This window comes from Serinus canaria, chromosome 18, assembly GCF_022539315.1.
Source record: "Serinus canaria isolate serCan28SL12 chromosome 18, serCan2020, whole genome shotgun sequence".
NCBI classification, from domain to species: Eukaryota; Metazoa; Chordata; class Aves; order Passeriformes; family Fringillidae; genus Serinus; species Serinus canaria.
In genome coordinates, this window is record NC_066331.1 from 9,604,776 (window position 1) to 9,623,900 (window position 19,125).

Below are 19,125 nucleotides of genomic sequence, written 5' to 3' on the forward strand. Positions count from 1 at the left end.
CCTTTAATCCTTCCACAGAGGCAGAACAGGCTTGTCCCACCAGCACTTTTATAGGTTCTGGTTTGAACATTCAATTCCCTCCTCCTCTTTCTTAGGTCAAAAAATTTTTGGCAAAGCATTGTTTGGCAAACTTGACTGAGTGCTTGTGGATATATTTAGAAATATTTGAGGTCTTCCTAGCTATGTGAATAAATCTCCTATAAATATTATGACTAGGAATCTAGGAAGGAGGAAGTGCAGTCCAGCAAATAGAGCACGACCCTGGATCTTGGACTTGTTGGCTTCTCTTCTCCTGTTAATTGCTGTTTGACATATAAGATTTGTGTGTCTCAGGACTCAGCAGTAGTTAGATTACTAAGTAGAAGGATTACTATTTCAAGAGCATTGGAGGGAACCTATTCTGAAATATTCTGGAAATAAAGAATAGGAATAATCTTGTGTAGTCTAATTCCAAGACTGGATGACCATATCATGCTTGTGTTACTACACCTATTTACAACTCCTTTGTTTTTTTGGTGGGTACTTTCAAAATATCAGATGAGACAGATTATTCTCCCTGATTCATACATTTAATTACATCTTCTGCCTTCTTCTGAAGTATTTCTGAGTGGCTGTGATTTGAAATTCAATTTTAAAGGTATTATTTTGCCATTCTCCATATCTGGCTGGGCTGGTTTGCTCTGATATATGTCCAGCAGAAATTTCAGTGAGCTCACACTAGCAGGAATTCCTAAGGATGCATTTTACATCTTTCATCTTTTAGGTTTATTAGCAATTTTTACTCACCAACCTTCTGCTATTTTAGAAAACTTGGACAGCGACTGTGGTTACCAAATGCAAGAATTGGATTAAGATCCCAAGCTGAGCTCCAGCCTTCCCAAGCACCAAACACAAATGACACTAAAATACAGAGAATTCCTGCGAGACTTTTCATTTCCTTCACAAATAATTAGGAAGAATCTGTTGTTCAAAATTCTTCCATGGAGCTGGGATGTGGTGTGTTCATCTGTCATATTGTGAAGACTCACATTTTCTCTCAAACGTCAGGAAACTGAAGCAATGTGAGAAGGGTGACCAGCCTTTTCAAGGCACTTCTTTAAAAAACATTTGTGTGCTTATAACACTGCATGTATGACTGAAATATCTGAGATCATGTATTCTTTTAAGAGATTGAGAATGCCTTTCTAAAAAATATATGTAGAGATAATTTCTTTTTGAAAAACAATATTGCGTGTTTGTAGAACTGTCACTGAAGAAAACATCATCCTCTGGCATACAAAAAAGGATAAAGGGAGAGAAAGAAAGCAGAGATTTTCCCCCTTCTTCTTCTTCTTCTTCTTCTTCTTCTTCTTCTTCTTTCTTCTTCTTCTTCTTCTTCTTCTTCTTCTTCTTCTTCTCTTCTTCTTCTTCTTCTTCTTCTTCTTCTTCTTCTTCTTCTTCTGCATTACATAATACCTTAACAAAGAATAGACTTGACTGTTCTTCATGTGTCATATGAAATTAACTCCAAGATGTATTTGCAGTTTTTTGATAAACTTGACTCTTACTGCTGACTCCTGAGCTGTGTGGGAACTTAAAGCTTTCCAGCTGAGAGCCATAGAGCCATAGGAAAGCTCCCTCCAATATCTCCTTTTACAGTTATTACTGTGTTTAGGTGTCTAGTTGCATCTGCAAAATGATTCCTCATAATTCAATTTCCCTCCTGGGTTCTCTGAACATGTCAATTAAAGAAGGTGGCATGGATTCCAGTGCACTGTTCAAAGGTCACACTTGCAGTATATCATCCTCTCTGCCAGTTTGATATCTTGCATTTTGTTTCGCCTCCTAGAGTAATGGGAATCATCTGGGAAGGCAATAGATTCAAGAAGGAATGACAGATGACTTGTTTTCCTGTTTCTTCCTAAGCTAGAAGCCTGACAATAAAGGACTACTGATTTTCATCTGCCTTGTTCAGGAAATAGCCCCTCATGGATATTTTTTCCTGCAATGAGTACAACTTCAGGCCCAAAGCCATTTTAGGGCTCTGAGTTCTTGTAGATTGCCTTGCCTCTTCATATTCTGTGAATTTTCTGAATATTTTCCCATCTTTGTGACATCTCATGAGCCCACTATATTTCAGACTTTTTACAGAATTTTTTTAACTAGGATGAAATGGTCTCAACTTGTGCTTAAGCTATTTTCTGGTATTTTCAAATTTTGGAAAGGATTGCATAAAGGCTTTTCACTTGTAGATGCAAAAAAGATTCATAAATAGAGAGGAGTGAGGGTTCTACTTCTCCTGTGATTGCAGAGATGGACTTCACACTACTGGAAAAGTTACTGACCTCAATCTTCAACTCATCTTTCTCCTTTGACAGTTTCTGCTTGATGCTTTGCAGGTTTTTACTCAAAAGAAACCATATTCATATTCATCTGTCTACAGCAGTTAGTTTGTGAAACAAAAATTAAAACAATATGTTTTCCCCAAGACTTCTGAGACTCCACTTCTTCATTCCTGATTCCTCTGCCTCCATCTCCAAGCAGTCCAGTGAGGTAGGGAATGGGAACTAGAAGTTCCATAACAGTTTCTCTCTGCTTTTTCCTCCTCTTCATACTTCTCCCTTATTCCAGCATGGACTCTCCATGGGCTGCAATTCCTCCAGGAAATTTCCACCTCCTCCAGTGCTGCATCCTTGAGCTGCATGTGGGCATCTTGTCCACAGTGGTCCTCTCCACAGGCTGCAAGGAAATCTCTGCCCCACTTCCTGCAGCACCTTCTCCTGCTCCTTCTTCTTTGACAAGATAAAACACAGGATCAAAAGAAGCAAAACAATCACTGAGGTCAAACTCACCAACAGACACTGCCCTTTTCCTATTCACTAAAATGGTAATTTCATCACAGAAAGCTTGATCAGGCGTCATTTCTTCTTCTAAGGACTCCCAATGGTCTTCTTGTCAATCAGTGTAGATGAAATAAGTTTCCATTAAGATTTTGCCTCTACTGAGTAACAGTCTGCCAAGTTAATTCAGAAACTTGAGTAATGGACTACAAAACCAGATAATGAGGGTAGAGCAGAAGGTGGGAAATCTTGATGGACATTTTACACTTCTTGAGAGAACTAAGGATGATGGAATTGAGACATTGGATGTTGTAGGCTGGATGAGGCCTTCTGCAGCTTGTGAAGATATGACCACCCATCCTATGTACTGATATATTTTGCTAGGGATACCTGAGATATATCTTTCCCCATGTGTTTTTTTGGATTTCCTGGCTCACTGGCTGCTTCCCACAGCCAGATGTGCTGCTTCTGCTTTTTTTTTTTGTTGTTGTTGTTGTTCTTACACACTATTCCTCACATTAATATTAGGCTTAGGGGCATAATAGTGTTGATTTTATCACATTACAAAAATTATTTGCACCTGAAAAGATGCGTGAATTTGTTGATTTTAATAGTCCTCAGTTACAATTAATTTTCAGTGAAAATTTCATGTTAGATCTGTGCTAGGAATTTGATTTGGGGTCATGGGTGGAAATACGACTCTTATTAGGGACCATTTGCCTTTGGAGCCTTGTGTAAGACAAATGTATTCAAGGAGCTGGTGATACCTACTTGTTGGTCCTTGCACTGTGGACTTTTGAATTCCATTTGTTATTAAGGTAAGCTTTACCTTAAACATCCACAAGAAAGAAAAATTTTGTCTGTACCAAGGAGCAGAATGCCTCAGTGCTGACCAGGAGACCACTGTACATGGAGGATTCGAGGATCTGCATCCCAGTTAACCTCAGAGTGCCCAGGCCCACACTGAGCTGTGCTGCCCACCCTGCACCACCTTAGGTCTGTGCTGTGCATTTCTGTGTGAATCACATCTTTTCTTGTGCTCTCTGTCATGGCTGCTGCTACTGTTCTTTCTCTTATCTCACTGCTATTTCCAGTAAATTGTCCTTATCTCAGTCTGTGATCTTTGCTTTTTGTTCCTCCAATGCCCCTCTCCAGTGTGCTGCAGAGGAGGGAGAGGGAGGAAGGGTCCATGGCTCTAGAGGGAGTACTAAATTTGGAGAATACAATTCACAACACTATCTTATTCAACTGCCTGCTTTGTTAAACCAGATTTTCTTGGACCTTTCTCATTGAGATCCACAAAAAAACCTCTGCATTGTCCATCTCCTCCTCCCTGCCCGCTCCCATCTGCCTGCAAATCTGCAGCTTGTTCACACTTTCTCACTTCAAGCCATGATTTCATCTTGAGTTACTGTGAAAATCCTTCTTTGCGAGCTAATTGGAAAGAGCACATCTTCCTCAAAGACAAAAATAACTATCTAACTAGGTGTGCTGGGACAATTGGACAAGCTGCTTAACTGCCTTCCCTGCTTCTTGTGCAAGCAGGGTAGTGTATTTGGAACTGGGAGCAGGATGAAATTATTTAGATTTGCAGATTTGAGTGCAGTTAGAAAAGAGGCTGTGACCTTTCTCAGCTGCTTTATGGTTTGTTGAAGATAAACCCAGATAAAATGAATGATGTGATCAGCACGTGTCATGGCATTCTTTGGAATACAGGGCTTTGGAATTCTTGGCTTTCATCGAGTTCTTATTGGTTCTTTCTCACTCTTTCCTGCTGACATAAGTTTCCAGAGGGATTTGCCTCCCATAGAGATTAAACAATGTCTTTAGCTCTTCTGTAAAAGTCATGCCAGAGCCTAATTCCTTTTTATCTGCTCTGAGAAGCAGCCTGCTCTCACCCACCTCCCACAACAAATCCATAGGTGAGCACCTCCTAGGAAATTGTGACAGGGACCAGCTTTGGTTCTTTTAGGCATTCCACATGCAAAGGGTTTTTAATGTTTAACACCAAATATGCTTATTTGAAGATGTTTGATGTTGCATGTGGTTTTGCTTCAGCCCAATGGCACAGCAGTGTGATGGAGCTGCAGTGCAAACACAGCAGTGATTGCAGTGAGCGGGGTCACAAATCACAGCTGAGTCCTGCTCCACACACTCACCATCACTGAGGGGCCCCAGGTGCTGGGAAGGAATGTCCCTCCCATGCTGCTGACAGAGCTGTCTTCCCACTCTATAATGGCCATGAGGGCAAGACACAAATGGGTTAAAAGCCTGTCTGGGGAGCCATCTGCACAAAAAGAGGCTTAAGCTGGAATTGGTGCATGAAAAAAGTGATTTGGAAACCACTGACTTAAGAAGGAGCAAAAACCAACCTGTATGTGAAGGGTAGTCAATACCAAAGCTGTCAGTGAAAAAACATTCATGAAAAACACTTTTCCAGGGGCAGGAAAGAGTGTTTGGTCTAAAGAACTGCTTCTAAAAACCACTGTAAAACTACCAAGAACATAACGTGGTCACAAATAACTGGGTAAGAATTTGGTTTCTGAAGACTGTTTTGTAGTCTTTGGGCCACCAAGAAGGTCAGGGGGCTGGAGCACATGACGTGTAAGGAGAAGCTAAAAGAAATGTGTTTATGCAATTTGATGAAGAAGAGGATAAAAGGGAGATCTTGCTATCTACAGGTATCTGATATGGTGAGAAAGGGTGGACACAAGCTGGAATATGGGAAATTCAGATTCAATCTAAGGAAAATTGTTTTTACCATGACAGTGATCCAAGTCAGAGACATTTCATGTTTAGAGGTGCTCAGGATGTGGCTGGACAAATCCTGAGTAACCTGAAGTAATGTGGCTTGCTTTGAATAGGGTGTTGGATTAGGTGACCTTTGAAGAGCCTTGAAATCTCAGCTATTCTGAATGATTTCATGATGCCAGCTAAGCAGCACAGCAAGGCTCTCCTACTGAGGGAGGAAGCAGAACACATCTGGTTCAGGCATTGCTGCCTGGCTTTGCAGACTGTGGCACAGATGTGCAATAACAGCATGGCTCACTAAATTAGTTTGTAATCTCATCAGACAGCATTAACACTGAGGTTATGAGCCAGGCACTGAAGAAGAAAGTCAGGATCTATGATAAACTTCAGCAGCTTTGCTGAAATCCCTGCTGGTGTGTCCCACTGCCCATAGCAGCCCAGGAGTGGGCTTTGTTCAGCTGTGAGCAGCCCCAGCCGTGCTGTGGTCATACATTGGCTCCTGAACCCAGTGGGCACCTGAGACTGTGGCTCAAGCCCCATGGGATGGATGCAAGGAGCTTTTCCCCTGCCAGGTGTGTGCTCTGCCCAGAGGCACAAGCAGTGGCTGTGTCTGGCACTGCCTGTGCAAACAGAGGCTGTCCTGGCTGCAGAGCAGCAGCACCTGGGCTCCAGGCTCTCCATGGCCTCTTGGCAAGGGGGACATCCCTGCCCTGCTGCTGCCTGTTGGCTTCTTGTGACAGACATGTCAGGACACAAAGGCCAGCCCAGAGCACTGTCCTGGCAGTGGCTTGGTGGTGGCTGAGGCTGGGCAGTGTGGGAACCATGAAAAGAGAGATGTGCTGAGTCTGTCCTTAAACACTGCCCCATTCCTCAAGTGTTCCTGGCTCAGGCACAAGCCAATCTCGATGTCTTTGTTGTATGTGGGATCAGGAGTCTGCACCTGGTTCTGCTCACATGCATTTGTTTTCTTTGAATTGATGAAAACCTTGACCACCACTGAGCTGGTGGTGATGATTGGAGTAGATAGCACTGGCTGGTTTGAAGTCTCCTGACCCTCTGTGTTTGGCCACCAGCTGACTTCACCTGATGGCTCTACTTCTGGTACAGGGAAGTTCAGCAATCCATCCACTCCCTTTCATTGTCCTGTCTAGATTTTACAGACCTTGTCTTGCTTCTGCTGGCTGCCTCCTCTTCAGCTTGAGGGGCACAGGGCTGACCGAGCATTTTCAAGAGCTGACATTTCAGACGCCTGTGTCGGGTGACACTGAATGCTGTTTTCAGTGGGAGTGCAGGATGCCTGGAAATATCCCTCATTCTGGTTCATGTTAGTGCTGGAGAGCTGAAAAAGTTGTCTGTCTGCAGTGTGCATAAAGCCTGAGAGGTTCTCAAAATGAACCTGCCTATGCTGGGGGAACCCACTGGAGCTTGATTTGGTATGAAAATCTCTTGGCTTAGCAAATCCAATACAAACACATCTCTGATGACCCCAGCTGATGGGCCTATTTTTAAGACTATTGATATCAGTGCTCTCAGGGGTCAGGTTTCAGAAGAAAGAATCTAATTTTTCGCTGACATTGTAAATTTGAGGGGGAGGTTAGAGGTCTCTGAAGCATTTGACTCCACCAGCTGCAAAGGGAATATGATCTGGGCCAAATATAAGAACTCAGGGATTTATACATTTGTTTCAGATGCTAGAATTTTATTTAAAGTGATAGTTCTCCTCACAACCATACCCACATATGCCTGTCCCACACCATTTATGGTGTTCTAATGCTTCTGCTCTGTATTTGCCTTGCTGTTGCTGTGCAGAGGCTGAAGCCCTCCAGGGAGTGAATCTCTGTGTGACTGTAGGTGGATTAGTTTTTCCTCAGAGAACTATGGACACTGTTGGCTGTGGCCATATTCTCTCTCTTTTTTTTTTTTTTTTCTATTTCATCATCCCAATTCTCACCTAAGTATTTGAAACAGCATTCATAGATGTCTCTGATAAGAAAAGAGGCTCCTGTGTGTCACAGAGTAAATATTTCCCTCTTTTTAGGTCATAAAATTGCTCCAGTGAGAGCCATTTCTCCACTTTTACTTTTGCATTGGGAGTTGTAATTATTTCCTCCTTTGGCAGCAGAAGTGTGGCTGTGGAACTGCAGAAGAAGGGTCTTTGTATCCTGTAGGACTAACTCCTACCTGTGTGATAGAACAGGAGGGAGGTATCCTATGTGGCGTCAGATTTCCACAGGGAACCAGGATCATCATGTGTTAGGCTCATGAGAAGTGTTTGCAGCATCATCTCTGTTTCCTGAGCCTTCAATATCAGGAGTCTCCAGAGGCACTAACTCAGAAAAAAAACCAGAGGAAAGTTGTAGACTGTAGATCTGCATGTCATGGAAGATTTCACTTAGCAACCTATTTTATGCTCAAATGAGTCTATCCTGATTCTGTTCAGCAAGAAATGACACATCAGTGCCAGAGAAAACAGCATGTGCTCCCTGGTCACAGAAGTATTGCAGAAAAGGGAGTCCTGTTATTGGGAACTTGACAATGTACCACAGAGACTGGACTGTTGGGAAAGATGAAAGTTTGACAAGAAATTCTCACAGATGTGTGTGCTTGGCAGAAAGATTTTTGGATGTAGAATCTGAAGAAGGAATAGAGATGGAAGCAAGTCTGGATATAGAAGAAAAGAATTGCTGAGCCAGTCTGACTGGATAACCAAGGAGCAAAGGGTGTGTGAGTTAGAAGGGTTTGTATGGCTCAAACCCACCCCAAACAAGAAGATGTTTTTACAAAGCAGGAAGGGAGCACACGCAAACAAGGCAGCAAATGTGGCAAGTAGAAGAAAGGTCTCAGAATTTCCCACTGCAAGAAAACCGAAAACCAACTTCTAGCTTAAACTGCAATGTCCTGACTGTGAGTGACTGGAGAATGGGAACATGAATATGGGAATTCCAGGAGTTATGGTGGGCTATAGGTAACAGTTCAGGGATAGATTGGTTCTGCTGTGAGAAGATGCTCAGCAAAGCAAAGTATAAAATGCATTTGTACCCTAAACTCAGGGTGTCCAGGCCTGCCTGCAGCTGGAGCTGACAGCTGTGGGCACAGCTCTGTCACCCACGGCCCTGGGCTGCTGTGACACCTTGGGTACAATAAACTGCATTTTGGAGAGCTGCCTGCAGTCCCACATCCCTCATTTTGGCTCTTTAACTGGACAGCACTGGGCTGTGGTTGCCAGTGAATTGAATTTAGCTACAGGGAGCTACTGGGCTTCCTGCAGTTTGCTCTTGCCAAAGCAGCAGCTCCCTGAGATGTCCATGCAGCAATCCTGCCAGTGCCAAAGGGCAGGTAACATGCCCAGGAAGCAATCCCACTTATGCAATGGCTGCTTGGGTTGTTTGGGAGCAGGCTGTGGCATGGCATCCATTAATCTGCATAACAAGGAAGATTGGCTTCCACATCATGCAAAGCATTCAGGGTGCTTCCAGCACAGGCAGTGTGCTAGCAGGGAGGAAGGCACAGAGCAAGGAGTTCAGAGCAAGGACAGGCACAGGCTGGGTGCTGATTCTGGCACAGCTTTGTCCTCTCAGAAAGGAAAAGGGAAATTTATGGTTTGGCTGTAAGACTCAGAGAAGAAAATGCTGGAAATACGTTCCTTGAATTGCAATGGTCAAATTTCAGATGATGAGGGAAGCATTTTTGGGCTGTGTAATTGTGCAGGAGAGTGTTTGTATGTCTGAGAGTTTGTGTCTGTGGATATGAACAGGGGTTCTCACACACACCTGCATTTCCTATTGCCTTGAACCAAATGCCCTGCCTTCTCTTCTGCCAGGAAAGGTCCCAAATAAACAAGCCTGGCTTGCCTGTGGCAAAAGGCTTTTATTGATAGTTCTATGAGGCCATATTGGGCTGGACACTTTGATCACAAACCTACCATTCTGGCTGGTTTCTCTCTCTTTTATTTTGATCTCTTTGCTTCCCATCAAGCAAATATTTGCTCAGTGCTTCCTCCCTGTCAGCACTGAGCAAGTAACACGTGTGGCTAATACAGAAAAGAAATAGGGAGGTTGGTGCCTTCCAGCCAGGTCAGCCAGAGGAACTTGCTAAATATGTTTGTCATTCACTTGTTGTCTCAGACACTGCCAGAATATTTGGAGCAGCAAAGGCCCCTGCAGCCCTGCTAGCTGAAGGGCATCAGCTGGCAGATTGGCTGTCTGGTGGGAAGTGCTCCTTTCCCTGTCTCCCAGTGCTCAGTGCCTGCCTGGTTTCCACCTTCACAGCAGTTTGCATGCAGGATTTGTTCCCCAGGTTTTCTTGTCAGACAACAAGGCTGAGTCTGGCACTGTAGCAAAGACAAGACTGCCACAGATCCAGGTCCAGGTCCAACCAAGTACTGAGGCTGAGCAAGAATTCCCAGAAGGCACAGGCACATGGAGAACACCTAACACACAGCTGGCCACATGTCAGAGCAGGTGAACACGCTGAGCATTCCCACAAATAAAAGAGCACAGAGACCTCACCTCGTTCCCCTTGGGCTGTTCAGGATGAGGTCCCAGCAGAGATGCTCCTAAGTACAAGGGGAACCTTCTGGAACCTTTCTGGGCATAGATACCCCATGTGCCCAAGAAGTGTCCCTGGATCCCAGTCTCCCCAGGCCACATGGTGTGTTCCTCATGACTTTTACAAAGGCAGCAGAGAGGTGTTGGATATCTGAAGGAATCAGAGGACTTTCCCACTTATTCAGGTAACCTACTGCCATTGTACAAACCAAGGTTTATGGATATAATTTATATAATTTTTAGGGTGTGCTCCAATGTTTTCTTTTACTGGTCTGTTGTAACAACAATTGCTTTTTTTTTTTTTTTTTTGGGTGCAAAATACTGTCTTCCCAAGCTCCCAAGTGCTATATCTGGTTGAAATCTGCAGAAACCTGCAGCCCATGATTTTTTCCAGAAATGTTTGTATGTCTGGGCTCCAGCAGCTCCAGTACTCTGATAGCAATAATTCTTTTGTAGTTGTCACCAGGTTTGTTCTGGGCTTGCCTTTCTAAAGCAGAAGACAAGTGTGCTGCTGCTTAACTGCACTGCATGGATCAGCTGCTGTCACTCATGTGGGCAAAACTCTTCCACATTGTTCAACAAGGGCTAAGAGGCTGGATAATGAAAAGGAGGAAAATAACTGGAGTTACATATTCCTTCCCTGGTGTAGGACTGGACTTCAGTGTACAGATTCCTGATGGGAGACCCCCCAAAAATACCATGGCATTGCACATTTCCTGAGCTGAGAAAAGTAATTTATCTACTTTGACCCTGCTCCTTTCCCACATCTGTGAGTCAGAAACCAGAGCCATGCCTACATGGGTATCCCAATGGATTTTCTTCCCCAAAGCTTTTGAGGTAATGTTGTCTGCTTGCAGAAATTTCATAGCAAATTGATGCTGTGGCTGCACTGTGCCCAGTCTTGGTGTCAGAAAGTGAGAAAAGCCCTGCATGCCTATGCTACTGCTCAGCCCAAAGCCTGCACTACTCTCATTAATTTCTGTTACCTTTAATTTCATAGAGAGTCTTACTCACTATTCTTGTTTTATTTATATGTTTTCTTTCTGAAATTCTTTCTTAAGGTGAAGTTAATTTTCTTATTCTAATCCACAATTTGGGACTCTGACTCTATCTTCTTTATTTTTATTCCATTTCTTCCTCTCTGGCCTACTTGTATCTCCCTCCTTTCTGAGGTTGTTCTGCTGGGAACCCATTCCTGCCCATCATTCCCATGGGCTAATCAGAATAGAGTACCTGATAATGTTAGTGATTGTTAGTGATTAGTAATTGATCTGAAAATATTTGAAGCTGGTCCACACCCAACATTTTGATATTTCTGATAATGTCTGTGAGGGGGTTTGGTAACAACATTGGTTAAGCAAATTATTATCTCAAACTTCTTCCCTCCTGTGTAGACAAAGACAGATATTTCTGAAACTGTACCTGAACTGGATAAAGGAACAGACAAAATTAAAAGTAATGATGCCAAAAAGAGGGCATCTCAGAGTTTCTCATGTCTCTTCCACATCAAACTTTTTTCACAAATGAACTGCCTACATTGAGTCCTATTGCCCTAGGAAAGATCTTAGGCCTGGGATGAAACTAAAAGTGTTGTGGACAAATCTTTGCCATCTAAATAGATAAATGAGCTGCCATCAATGGAAAATTCTGTTTTTCTTGATAACATTGTAGGTATTGTTTTAGCTATAATTCAGCCCAGCTCTGCACTGGAGGGGTTCTGGCCTCAGCCAGAGGGCTGACAGGAAACTTCTGCTGCTGCCACTGAATTTCTCTGCTCCAGCCTGAGCACTGGAGCACCCAGCACTGATCACAACCCCTTTTTGCACACACTTTGGTTTTACTCTACAAAAGCTGTGTTGGTACTTTCAGCATGTTTTCTTCCTTGTTTAGCAGTGTTTATTGATATATAAATTACAAGTGCTGGGGTATATTTTCAGATTCACTCCTGAGTCCTTCTTAAAGCCTGATATTTTGTTTGCAATTTCCATTTCCCTGTCATTGATTTGAGCACTGTCTATATGCACCAGAAAGTAATTCAGTTTCTTCCAATTTTAATTCATGTAGCAATATTGGATGAGTACCCTCTACTCTTGGTGCATTGCTACTCTTCTATTTATTCCAAAACCTATTGTATTTTAAAAAAAGCAGGAACATCCTTAATTGCTCTGTAGTGATAAATTAGTCTCTTTTTATACCCTGATCATCTGTTGGCTTTTTAGATGCTCTTGAAATCTTCATTGCAACCAAAAAACTCACAAGCAACTCCCATGGGATTTTTTGTAATCTAGAACTAGCTCCATAAACAGCTTTCATTTTTAAATAATTTTTCTCTTAATCACATTGATAAAAAATATTCTTGGTGCAGCACTGTTGCTATTACAGCAAGTCTCTGAGTGGTCAACAGTAGGACAATTATGGGTTCAGACTGCCATTGCTAATCTTATCATGGAAGCAATTTTATTCCCCTGCCATGAACAGTATTTTTTCTTCTTTACACTCAGCTGTGTCAGATGTGACTCTTGTCAGACAAAAAACTAAACTGTGATACACAAGTGATGAAAACCATGAAGATCTCCAGAAAAAGAAAAAAATAAAAGAAAGGAAAAAAATGAAAAAGGGGGGTCAGATTTTATAAATCTGGGGATTATTCAGTGCAACACTATTTAAAAAGCATTCCCCATGGGATTTTCAGCTTGCCTGTGCTGTTGTCAGCCATGCTGTCAGTATGACAGGGCATGCTGGAGGCATCAGTGAGCTCTGTGGGCCCCTGATGAGCCCTCTGACAGGGAATGCTCAGCCCCTGCTGCAGCAGCACTTGTGCTGCCCTCTGTGTAAAACGAGAGCTGCCAGGAATGTTAGCACCAACGAAACAGAATTGCTGAAACGCTGATCATTCAGAGCAAGGCTTCTCATCCCAACACTTCCCAGTTTTAAGATGCAGCTGGGCACTGGACTCTGGAGATGGTAGGACACACTTTCCTTAACCTAACATCCCTTTCTGCTGTTGGCTGGTGAAGTGCATGGGTTTGGTGAAATGCATGCTCCCCTGCAGGAAGTGCCCAGTCCAAGTGGTGTTGTAGTGCTGTGCGGTTCAGAAATTCCATATGAGGTAAGACTGCAAGGGTTAATTGATTTTTGAGTAAAACAGGTTGATAAACAGAACCCCCAGAATCTTCAAAATATTCAGGGGGAGAGATGCAGAATAGGTACAGGGAAGTTTTGTCTATGGCAAAGGTAAGCTAGTATTTCTGGGGCTAGAATTTACTTGTGAAGACTTCTCTGTCCCATGCACAAAAACATGGAGGGACTTTGAAGATCCTTCTGTCTCCTCATTCTACTCTCTTGAGACTGCTTCTAGGTTAATTTTTCAAATCATTTAAGGTAAAGCTTAATGGTATAGCACAATATGCTGCATAAGCCTGTACAATATTTCACACTTGTGTATTTCAGAAAGGAGAGAAGAAAGAGAGAAACTTCAACTCCAAAGATATCTCAGCATCACTCAACTGTGAAGTGGAGCAGAAGGTAAAAATAGAGCACCTGGGCAGGTGCTGAGTGAGTATCAAAGTTGCACAGGTACTTAGGCTCCTCCTGTCTTTCCAGGAAGCCTCCATGGAAGAGAGTTGGAGAGTGGGTCCTGGATGAGGACACGACCTTCAGGATGCCCTTTCCATCTCTCAGCAAAGCAGCTGAGGAGCTCCTGTTACAGAGCAGGTGTGTGGGGTGAGCAGGCTGGGTGGTGCTGGGTGGAACTGTCAAGAAGAAAGGCAACAGGTGGTAAAGGAGTTGAAGGTGGAGAAGGATCTGGACCAAAAGGTAATCAGGGTTACTGAAATACTGCAATTTTGAAAAAGTGACTGCTCCTCCCAGAAAGCATCGGGGAACATGTTGAGCAGTTGAAATCACTGGGAGATAACAGGTGCCATGAATGCATCTGTTTTTGATAACCTTGCTTTTGAATGCCATTATTTGAAGAAGCATGCATATTATCCTTGTCTGAGATGAGGCTGTACTCTTCTTAAGAATTGTCACCTGTTACCTATGACTTAAAAACCAGTTTTAACACCCATAATACCTCCTGCAACAGTAAGGTTCAGGCAGTTACACACAGAATTATTGTGGGTTATGTTGTATTATGTTTTTCATGCCAGTTTTCCCCTCACTTCCACAAGGGCTCATTCACAATCTCAAATCACTCCTAGGAAAAACAGATTTTTCTCTGTGTTAATTCTAAGCATCTCCTAGATTGATTTCAGAAGTTCTGTACTGCAATGTGGATATAGTCCATTCTTCATTAAGGCCAGGGTTTTGGCTAACCGAGGCAGGTATCTTTCAGGATGGCACAAACATTAAAATGTGTCTTGGAATACCAAAAGAGGAGGAAATTATGAACATTTCCAAGAGTATTTAAAGCTGGAAAAACTTCCTGCCTAGCTTAAATTCTAATACTCTGGGCACTGGCTTGTGTGTCTGCCATGAACACCACCACATTTAGACTCTGTGTCTAGAAGTATTACCAGCTTGCAAAGTAGTTGGATGTCATGCAAAGCCTGCAGTGTGAACCCATTCTCTCCTCTCTCCAAAGAGTGTCCCACATTCTCCTCATCCTTCCCAGTCCCCACGAGCATTTCTGCTTTCCCAAGCTGCCCCACTTCAGTGTTTTCAGCCTTTCAATCACTGCTCACAAGGCCTTGGGAAGTGAGCAGGTACCAGACCTGCCTGCAGGGCCAAGACAGAGCAGAGATTCAGAGAACAGATTTTTTATTAAGGCACTCTCTTGCTCTTCTTAGCAAGGCACCCATTGTAGGGTGTTGGGTGTGATATGGGTTGGTGAACAGGGGGCTCACAAGGGCAGTGATCAAAAGCAGCAGAGTTCAGTCCAGTGTCAGTTTGTCAGGTACCAAAATCCAAACAATGATAAATTGTTTGCTGTCTTCCTTTCTCTTTTTCTTCCTTCCTTCTCTATGTTCTGTCTCTTTCTCCCCTCCTCTTCATGACTTTTCTTGCTCCCCATCTCAACTTTTTCTCAATCTTGCTTTCTTTCTCATCTTTCTCAGTATCTTCCTCCCTTCCTCTCTTTTCTCTAACATTTTCTGTGTTTCACTTTTTCTCCATTTCTTTCTCACAGTATCTACCCAACCCACTTCTCCTCTACTCTCCCTCTCCTGCTCCACCTGCCTCTCCCTCCTCTGCTTTCTCTTTTCCTTTCTGTCCTTCACTCCCTGGCCCCCTTATTTTCTGCTGTTGGGGAAGAAAGCCCTTTCTGGTCAAGGCAATGTTACTGTGGGCTGAGAGCACAGACCATGAGTACTTGGAGAACTGGAAAGATGAATTGTTGGCAAGAAGCCTCTGTGAGAAACCTGTGTCTTCAAGTCAGAAATACTTTTTCCATGTCTTAGTGCCTCTTAAAGTGCTGATGCTTTGGTGCCCAGGAGACACAGTTGTCCATGCCCAAGCTGCTGAAGGTCAGAGAACTCCATAGTCCACACGGGGCAGCAGCTCTAGTGGAGCTCATCAGCTGCATCTATTTTAAACCTTCTCTCAGACTTGTTTCTTTAGGCCACTTATGGGCCCATGTTTCTTCCTAGATCAGTTACCTGTGCATCAGCACATTTTATATCACAAGCAGCCTGACTCCAGAAATAGTGTGTTGATGCAAAATGACTCCTTGTCCTCCAGCCAAGGCAGCAAACCAAAAGTGAGGAGAAATTGGTTTTCCTTACTCATCCCTTTAATATTCCACTGTGATTCCAGCAAGTCTCCATCCCTGCTTTCCAGGATGGCTGGTGGCAAAGCCAGCTCAGTATAGTGTAATATGTGAGATGTCTCTCCCTCTCCTACCTGTGCAGTTGGAATTCTGGCCCCAGGTGTTGTCTCTTAAGGAACCTGCAATGTTACCTTTCATCAGTTGAGCACTAGCAACAAATCCTCAGGCCATAATAGTAAAAAATACAGGTGAGCAAGAAAGGAGCCCAACAGATTCAGGTGCTTCAAGTGCATCCTGATTCTTCCGCAATCAGAGCAGCTTGTTCATTTTGGAGGGTGATTGTAATATTGTCCAAAGGGAACAGGGAGTTTTGGCACTTAAGCATGGTCCCCAGAGTTGTTGTGATATTTACTACTCTGTCAGCAGGTCTATAAAGGTACCCAAGGTTTCTTTTCCTTGTTGCCCTGATATCACTGGCACTGATTAAGTTTTCACAGCTTCACGCATAGAGATGATGTCTCTGAAGAGCATCACTTACAGCGACACAAGAGTCAACCCAGGGCATCATCTTTTCCTTAAATATATTTAGCTGCTGCCTAGCAAACTACTTCCATATTTAGTTGTAACATGGAAGGATTCTGTGGGTGTAAACCTCAGAGTGTTTGGGAGGAGGAGGACCTCCCAGTCCTGAAAGCTGTTGCTGCAAACACACTGACTGCTGTGGTCAGTGCAAAAAGCTGTGCAGAACCTCCAGCTCCCTTCCCCAGCCATTTCACAGCCCTTGGAGTGCTCCCTGTAAATGGAGAGGTGCAGAGATATCCAGGGACCTTGAGAGACCTGTAAGTGTCCCTGTAGTTAAAGCCAAGTCTCATTTACCATTCCCTATATCTGCCTGAAGAATCTTTCCTCAGAAGCTTCCTGACGTGCCAGGGTCTGGTGAATGGTCTGTTAAGCTGCCTCTTGCTGTGCAGGTTGCCTCGAAACACTTATTCCAGACAAAGGAAGCTCTAAAGTCATTGTGATGTCCCAGTGGGCACTGATCTCTTTGCTTCAGGGTGGAGGTACCTGTGCTCTCCAGACTCACCACCTGCTCAGGCTGCACAGCCCCTACTGGGGCACTGAATGAGAATGGCCAGGAATGGGAAACATCCTTCCTGCCTTGCTCTTCCACAGGGCAGGTTTTCCTCATTTTTGTCCTGCTCATGCATTATATTCTGCAGTGTTACCCATGTGGGATGAAAAAAAAAAAGCCAGGGTTTCTCAGCTACTTTTTCCATCCAGGTTTCAGTTTCCTTATACAACAAAGCTCATGTACTGCTGCAAAAGGAAGACAGGAAGCATTGTTTGGCAGTGTGGAAACACCATGTTAAGAGCTTCTCTGTATTCTCAGAGCACCAGACTTGGAGATTTCTTTATGATGTCGTGATAACAGAGTTGCTCTCAATTCCAGTGTTAAAAATAAAAACAGTTCATTTTGATATGTATGCTTGTAAATTTGTAAAACATAGGCTTACAATTTCTGCTCCTAAAAAGCATTATTTATTTAATATTTATTTATTCTAACTTTAAATCACAAATCCATTTCTGGGAAACACTGTAGTACAGTGTAAAAATTTTTGTTTGCTCTCATGCCTATTACATTTGCTGTAGTTGGAGTACTAGAGTTTCTGAATCATACTCAAGAAAATTCAGGAGTTTACTCCTGAATATTATTTGTTTGAACACAACCAACACCTAAATAACTGCAGAACTAAAACGTAACTATTGCTTTTCATGCAAAAGAATCTACAGTTTTTGTCTTTAGACATGGACTAATTTATAAAGCCTCACTGCAGAAAGAAGTGACAGAGGGTTCACATTTTGTGCAGCCCTCAGGTCACTTTGATGCTTCTTGACATCCTCATTCTTCCTCTGCTATTTTCTTGCTGTGAAACTCGCGGCTCTTCACTCGGAGCTTGTTGACCTGTGACTCTGCAATGTCAGCCCGCTCCTCGGCCTCCTCCAGCTCGTGCTGGATCTTGCGGAACTTGGACAGGTTGACATTGGACAGCTCCTCCTGTGTGGGGAAAGGGAGTCAGTGGTGAGGAGCACAGGGCAGGGATTTCACTCCTGCTGCAAGTCAGCCTGGTAAGACTGCAAATATCCATCCCCCTCCCACAACTGCTCGCACATCAGCCTCACACAGAGCTCCTCATCCTCCCCTTCTCAGGACCCTACTGGGACAAGCTTCACCAGGACTGTGTCACACATGACGACCAATTTCATAATTTCAAATTGTCATTTCTGTACTTATTCTCCCACTTCTTTAGTGCTCATGTGCTGGGGGAGGTATATCTGAATGTCAAAGTTCCTATCCTCAACTGATGATTTTTTACATTTTAAAAACTTGATATTCTTCTCCTAGACACCTGTGGGACACCCAGAGGAAGCAATGGTTTTTATTTCCCTGAGCAATACTCACAGCTTCCTCAGCTTGTCTCTTATAGGATTTCACTTTCATTTGCAGCTTGTCCACCAGATCCTGCAGCCTGAGAATATTCTTCCTGTCCTCCTCAGACTAGAGTGTTGGCAGAGTGGAAAGAGTGAATTATTGTTTTCTACATACCACAATATAGCATTTATCCTTCCAGTCCATGAGAACCTCTTTTGACTAGTGGAATAAGGATGCATCAGCCCAAGGAGAGCTCCTGCCTTACCTGGTAGGTGAGTTCCTTCACCCTCCGCTCGTACTTGCGCACACCCTTCACGGCTTCAGCGCTGCGCTTCTGCTCAGCATCAACCTCCCCTTCCAGCTCCCGCACCTGCAAGGACAAGCCCATCCCTGCAGCTGCCCTGGCAGTGTCTCTCCAAGGAGGGACACGCTCACTCAGGCACAGCCCCAGCCCTACACACCCTGGCCTCCAGCTTCTGGATCTGCTTCTTCCCTCCCTTCAGTGCCAGCTGCTCGGCCTCATCCAGACGGTGCTGCAGGTCCTTCACTGTCTGGTCCAGGTTCTTCTTCATCCTCTCCAGGTGGGCACTGGTGTCCTGCTCCTTCTTCAGCTCTTCTGCCATCATGGCCGCCTGACCAGAGCAAAAGGTCAAAGCCATTTTAGGAGTGGAGATATTCTGGGGAGAGTAGACTCATCATCATCAATAGCAAGAGCACCCAACTCACATCAGTGATGGCCTTCTTGGCCTTCTCCTCAGCATTGCGGGCTTCCTGGATGGTATCCTCCATTTCACTCTGGATCTGGGAAATGTCCGTTTCCAGCTTCTTCTTGGTGTTGATCAGGCTGGTGTTCTGTTGAAGGAAAGATGC

At 43.8% G+C, this 19,125-nt stretch overlaps 1 protein-coding gene across 1 annotated transcript in view; it reads right to left on the reverse strand.

The window, feature by feature from the left end:
* Positions 1–17,411: 17,411 nt before the first annotated feature.
* The window catches only part of LOC103823916 (myosin-1B-like), a 31,504-nt gene continuing 29,790 nt past the window's right edge, over positions 17,412–19,125 (reverse strand). The window contains exons 28-32 of the mRNA XM_050981584.1: positions 18,982–19,107; positions 18,717–18,887; positions 18,521–18,625; positions 18,286–18,381; positions 17,412–17,880 (exon numbers count right to left, since the gene is read on the reverse strand). Coding sequence (XP_050837541.1) covers positions 17,725–17,880; positions 18,286–18,381; positions 18,521–18,625; positions 18,717–18,887; positions 18,982–19,107 — 654 coding nt within the window. The 3' untranslated portion in view covers positions 17,412–17,724. The remainder of the gene's footprint in view (positions 17,881–18,285; positions 18,382–18,520; positions 18,626–18,716; positions 18,888–18,981; positions 19,108–19,125) is intronic.